The sequence below is a fragment of the Pimephales promelas genome, chromosome 12 (genome assembly GCF_988280905.1).
Source record: "Pimephales promelas chromosome 12, fPimPro1.hap1.1, whole genome shotgun sequence".
Lineage (NCBI taxonomy): Eukaryota > Metazoa > Chordata > Actinopteri > Cypriniformes > Leuciscidae > Pimephales > Pimephales promelas.
This window is the reverse complement of record NC_142780.1, coordinates 28,991,701-28,997,700: the sequence shown is the minus strand read 5'-3', so window position 1 is coordinate 28,997,700 and position 6,000 is coordinate 28,991,701. Positions and strand designations below refer to the sequence as shown.

The 6,000-nt window shown below is 37.6% G+C and overlaps 1 protein-coding gene across 2 annotated transcripts in view; it reads right to left on the bottom strand.

Annotated features, from left to right (window-relative positions):
• The window catches only part of ccne2 (cyclin E2), a 4,594-nt gene extending 82 nt beyond the window's left edge, over positions 1-4,512 (bottom strand). Inside the window, exons 1-11 of one of the 2 annotated variants that reach the window (XM_039650588.2) lie at positions 4,495-4,512; positions 3,503-3,543; positions 3,334-3,409; positions 3,180-3,230; positions 2,515-2,663; positions 2,063-2,198; positions 1,837-1,983; positions 1,499-1,729; positions 1,308-1,419; positions 1,063-1,220; positions 1-979 (exon numbers count right to left, since the gene is read on the bottom strand). The exon at positions 1-979 is cut by the window's left edge and continues 82 nt beyond it. In XM_039650588.2, coding sequence (XP_039506522.1) covers positions 875-979; positions 1,063-1,220; positions 1,308-1,419; positions 1,499-1,729; positions 1,837-1,983; positions 2,063-2,198; positions 2,515-2,663; positions 3,180-3,230; positions 3,334-3,409; positions 3,503-3,516 — 1,179 coding nt within the window. In that variant the 5' untranslated portion in view covers positions 3,517-3,543; positions 4,495-4,512 and the 3' untranslated portion in view covers positions 1-874. Of the gene's footprint in view, positions 980-1,062; positions 1,221-1,307; positions 1,420-1,498; positions 1,730-1,836; positions 1,984-2,062; positions 2,199-2,514; positions 2,664-3,179; positions 3,234-3,333; positions 3,410-3,502; positions 3,544-4,494 lie in introns of those variants that run through there. The other variant, XM_039650586.2, reaches the window with a different exon arrangement.
• Between the last annotated feature and the right edge of the window lie 1,488 nt (positions 4,513-6,000).

The window sequence follows — 6,000 nt, the reverse complement described above, 5'->3', positions numbered from 1 at the left end:
CTTTTTACACTGTTCTTCTTCCAACAAATGTAGCTAACACCATCGGCTCAAGTCCAGGTCAAATTTAAATCAGGCTATGCTACAAACAAGCCATGTAATTCATAAATAGCAAGCACCTCAAATTATTAAATATGCCTTTGGCATTGAGGAAAGAAAATTTGCAATTCAAATAATACAAATCTACCTATATGAAATAAATACGCAGTTTGCTTAAATTCAGTTTGGTTAAACTCACTTCTGAGGGGTAAACAGTCAAGTCTTACAGGAATATCTTCCAATCGCAGGAGAATAACAGCACGGGAATGATGTTCACAAAAGAAAATAAACCACTAACCGATTCTGCTCGTCTTACAGGGTTGTCTGGTTTAACGAGCAGACTTAGCACCACTGGGTTGACATTGGACCACATTAACGGCAAAATTCTGAACATTTCATAACAAGCGCACACATACACACACAATAAAATTAAATTGTAGCCTATTTACACAACATAAAAGGTAACATATAATCCGTGAAGCAGCAGCATTTGTGCAAACCTCTAAGTTTAAGTCGTAAGCAGGTTAAGTCTGAGATTGAGATCATTCAGGTTTCTCTTCTAGCTTCAGAAAGTGGATTTTAATCCATTCTTCGATGAAAGGCACTTTTGAGTGCTTCAAATACTGCTTCGGGAAACCAAATTTAGCTTTTTCCCTCAATTTCACACATAACATATGAGGTTTTGTGAGCTACGGCATCTCAGCCGTCGATTTGTTTCTATAGGCCACCCGAAAAGTACGACTCTATGTCTCTGGATGCGTTGGTCTAGAAGGTCTCGCATCTCTGGGCTGTGATGGCAATAATGAAGACTAGGTTCGCCATGTTCTCCTCAAACCCATCAGACAGCAGGTTTCTCAGTGCTTTTAGGAGGGGTCAATATTCCCGCTACAGCCAAAGGAGACATCCGGTCCACGCTGTCCTGCTGCCGATCATGTGCTTCACTCTGAAAAGAGACACATGGTTGTGTTAAAACATATCCAATCATAAATAAGCCTTACTGAGGAGACAATGAAAATGAGAACTGACCAGCATGGCCAGATAGTCCACGTGGGTCTGTGTGTTGTGTCGATCTTCTGCCGCCACCTTTTTGAAGTCCTTCAGCTGCGGTCTGGGCCATTCATGTACCGTCCGCACAAATGGGTTCATCCACCGCACACAGCTTGATATGCTGTCCCATGTGAGCCCTGGTGGGAAAGAAAAAGGATATACTAAGCCCAGTTCAGACACAACAACTTCCATCATTAAAGCTCATCCAAGATCAGAAAGCTCACCTGATACTTTATGGACCGTTTCAAAAGATGTAAAGTGACTAAATGCAGCAGCAGCGAGGACTCCATACTGGTAATCCAAAGAATTAATGTCCAAAATGCAAAGATCCAACAACTGCAGAGAGGATTCAAGAGTCAGAAGGGGCGTCAAGATGTATATATATATACTCACTTCAAAGGAGCTGAAATCTCACCTGTGTGATTTGGATGTAGATTTCCTGTGAGAACTGAGGAATGAGGAAACTGGCATCATCCTTCAAAGAGTCCACTTGAGAGTAGAGTTTCAACCATGAGATGACCGTCTCAGGACAGAGGTCCCAATTTAATGCCTTCAATATGACAAGCTCTTTAGAAAGAATCTCCTCCTCATTACATGCCCCGTCCGTCACGTAAGCAAACTCCTGCAGCTTTGGCGGGTAAATCTCCTGTGTCAAACAGAGATATTTGTGAGAAAAGTGTGATGTGATGTTCTTCAGATGACTTTTTAATATATATATATATATTCAAAACGAAGTCTCCAAAGTTTAAGTACCTCTATCTTTGAGGCTATGAAGAGAGATGTTATGCCAATGAGCTGCAGTTGATCTTTGCCAGTGTCTTTCTGAGTGAGCATGAAGCGATCAAAGATGTCCTGAGCCAAGTAAAATGTCTCTCGGTGCAGAGTATAAACTTCGCTGACCTTCACAGAAAGAATTTAAGATCATATTAAACATTTCGATTACAAGAACAATTACAATTGTGGATGAAAACAAACATACCTCTATGAGCCAGTCCAGTAGAATAGACCTCATTTTGGGCTGCAGGGCTGGATGTTGTTGGATGAAGCCCTTGTCATGTACATACTTTAGCTCCTTGTTCAGCATCTTTATCCACACATCATCTGAACTGGCCCAACTGACAGGAAAACAGTAAATTAAACCAGAGAGAAAGCACTGAATGATATTTAACTTTGCGTTTTGGATATCACAAATTTATCCTGCTGGTAATATTAAACCAACAATACATGACTCGGGAAATGTTTCAAGTGGTGATAAGCAAATCAAGCCAAATAGTTTTCACTGATTTTGGATTATTTAGAGAAATAAATAGGTAATGTTGTCAAGAAATCGTTCATTACGCATTATTATTAAAAAAAACAAACAAAAAAAACATTTATTATAAGCATTTACTTCCACTTTTCAAAGCTTTAGATGCTGTGATCAGGTCCTACCTGAGGCATGGCAGTGGAGAGGGCTTCACAAAGAGGTTCTTGAATCTGAAGCGCTTAAAACCAGAGAGATTACTGCTCTCCTGATGAGTCTCCTTCTGAGGAGTCTCGATTAAGACACTGGGATTATTATCACCTTCAAAACAACGGTTCTAGAAAAAGAAAAATATGATGTTACTACTTGGGTTATATGAATAAGGCTCAACCAAATACACTTACATAAGGTATGAATAAGAACAGAGTATTAGAACATTAAAACACTTATAATGTGCATAGTATATAGTTAATGTTCTGTATTGCTGCACATGAATATCCTTTCAGGTATCAAATACCACCATTGCATGTTCTGAACTCGTATTAATATAGCAGCTTCAAAACAAAGCTAATACTGAAGATAACAAATACTATACTAACCACCCAGCCCCTCCCATATCTGGTGAATAAAGGGAATAAACGCGGGAGGGTCTGGCGCGCTGATTATCCTAGTGAGACCATTACTGCGCATGACTGAACTAGTGCATAATAAACTGAACACTAACATAGGCTATATGCTAACAAACTAACATTCCTAACTAAACACAATTAGTTTGGCTCTTTTAACTCTGGATGAATAATATAAATCATGTACAAATATGCATTTTACTAATGATAATAGAAAATTAGCTCACCTGAATTTCATAATTTTGTTTCTTAGCTGCTGACGGGATTCTTCTATTGCACTGCTGAAAATAAGGTTTTGATGTTTAAAGGTTATCGTACATTGGAAAGAAGATTATACAATTTTCTGTTACATATTATGTCAAATAAATAGCAATATCTCACCTCGCCTTTTCTTTTCCTCTGCGGTTTGTTCTGTTCTGGTGCGTTTTCATTTCTTTCTTGTAATGTGTGGCGACTGCTATTGTAATACAAAAGTAATACAAAATAAGTATTGTCGTTTATTTAGGGTAGCGTGTATAAAATATTGATTCGACAAACAAATAGTTCTTACCTGCGTCTTGACATTTTCCAAACAAATGGTGTGATTTCCTCCTGTAGACCACAAACATGCAGCGTTAAGTCACAATGTAAGTTAATTAACCACAAGTAACAGTTAAGCGAATAATAACGACGTAACTACATGTCGTCTATAAAGCACGACATGATTAAAATATCTTTAGTAAAGCGTTTAAAATTAATACCTTCGACAAAAAGTCTTAACAATAACGTTTAGCCAGATTTGACTGGAGGGAAGCTAGCCTACATACATGACCAGAAGTCTATCATACTTCTATAATTAATACGAACTAAAAGCCAAACAGTTCAAAAATCTAAAAGGCATTAAGAGTAAATACAAAGTCAGCCAAAGCAGTAGTATTATCATTTGATGTTTTTACAGAAACTAGAAATACGTGATCCAGTTCTGTAAGTTTATGAAAGGACAGTCCCCGCCAATTTACATGAAGCGGGAGACTGCAGCTGCCCCCACAAAAACCCATCTAATAGCTATTAAAAGCGCATTAAACACCAGTTTTAACCGAGAATACTGTTCAGGGAACTCCTTAGTGTCTAGAAAATGCATACGACTCTAAACAATATCAATGAATTTCTTAATTTATGAAAGGAGTTTACCAGGACACGTCCACGTACTATCTAATCTGGCGCCTAGCAAAGCTGGCTAGTTTTCAACAACATCCCTCTCTGAACTCGACATTACATGAAACATTTAGCTATGAGATGGTTCTGAAAATATGAATTGTCCCTTATTCCTAAATAATAAAGCTAAATACAGCTGCTTTCAAAGGGTCCCGCAGGGGTCTTCATCTAGCAAGTCGTAGATAAGTTAGATGTCTGGTTTAAGGCTCAAACATCCGTTTTAGAGCAACAGTAACACAAAACAACAGCACGGTTCCTGCTAAAACATGATTCTAACACGATTTTGAAGAAGTACGGTTAAAGTAAGAAATATAATAGGTGAAAGAAGACTAAAGTAAGTGTCCTTACCGCAGAGTTCAGTGCGAATGAATGAATGAATGGCGCCAAGGATTATATAGTCAAGAGATTCGTGGCTACTGCGCATGCGTGGCGCTCTTTTCAGCTTTTAAAAACAACCCAAAAAACTATATATAGCATTGTGTGTTCTAGCTAAAAATGATCTGTTGGCCTGATGTGTATTGTTAAAGAAAGTCCGCGTTGATTTAGAAATGATTATGTTGATCGTTATTGAGAAACCTACGGGGATGTATGTGGTTTGTAGACTTGCTTTTGGCCGCGCCGACCTTTTGTTTAAATATGTAAAAAACGCGCTTTCCCGGTTAAGCGAATCCGGGGCCCGAGGACCTAATGCATCATATGCGAGTGGGTTTGTATGTTAAACATTGCATTAATGTGAATTTATGATACTTATTTTAGTCGAAGGAGACGCTTCCTAGTTTGACAGCTTCTCGTGGGCGGGGATTTGATTCGGTCTGACCAATCATCGTTATTTCACGAGAAACAACGTGCTCTTGTAAACAAACCCATGAGAAGAGATACCAGCCCTTCTGACAGGCAATGAAAAGCGTGTAGAAATGTACTTTTAGCATCAATCCTGTCGTAATATTACTTTCATTTCACAATCATAGGTGTAAATGTATCAACTAGAAGTTTTTATCTGTTGGTTTCAAGGAAATTATAATTCTGTGTCACGATATACCATTTTTTTCTGACAAGGAGTTTCTGTCTCTTACTCCCTGTTACTTGTTTTGTTTCAACCATAAAATTACACGAACACACTAGTATACATGACGTTAATGCAGGGTTTCCGGCGCGAGAAACAAAAATAAAACAAAAGAGTCAAGTTCTGAATATAAAATCAACACGACACCTTTCGTACTTAAACATATAAACAAGCAATACTGCATTCCATCAACATTTCGAGAGATCAAAATCCCCCAAAAATGATTTTTTGGAAGCGAATAGGCGCGAATTCATCAACAGTAATCCCGCTCAACCTTTTGTGTATGTTAAAACACGTCACATCCGGGGTGAAGAAAGTGCAGTTACAGTACGTGCTATATAAAATGAATAACGTCTTCATGTAACATTACTTCATGAATGTCTCCAAACTGCAAAGATACCCAATATTCTATGTTTCTTCAACATTTTCAAAACTATAAATTCTGAATGTCTGGTGGATTCACGTGAGAGGACTTTCCAGACAATTCAACCAGTACAAAAAAAAAAACTAACCTACCTAACTACCACCGTCACAAATGAACATCCTTATAAATAATTTATTTTAATAGACATTTTAATTTTCTGAGTGCATTATTTTCCCCCCTGGCCAAATAAGATCAATTATTAATTGAAATATATTGTTAATTAAAAAAAGAAAGAAAGATTAATACTAAAGCAACCACGATTAATCCACAAAACATACAAATTAAATATGGTAGATTTTGGTTAATCTTTTCAAATCTTAATCAGTTAGCAAAAGCCTCCATATTAGCTTCGACATTTATTATGAAT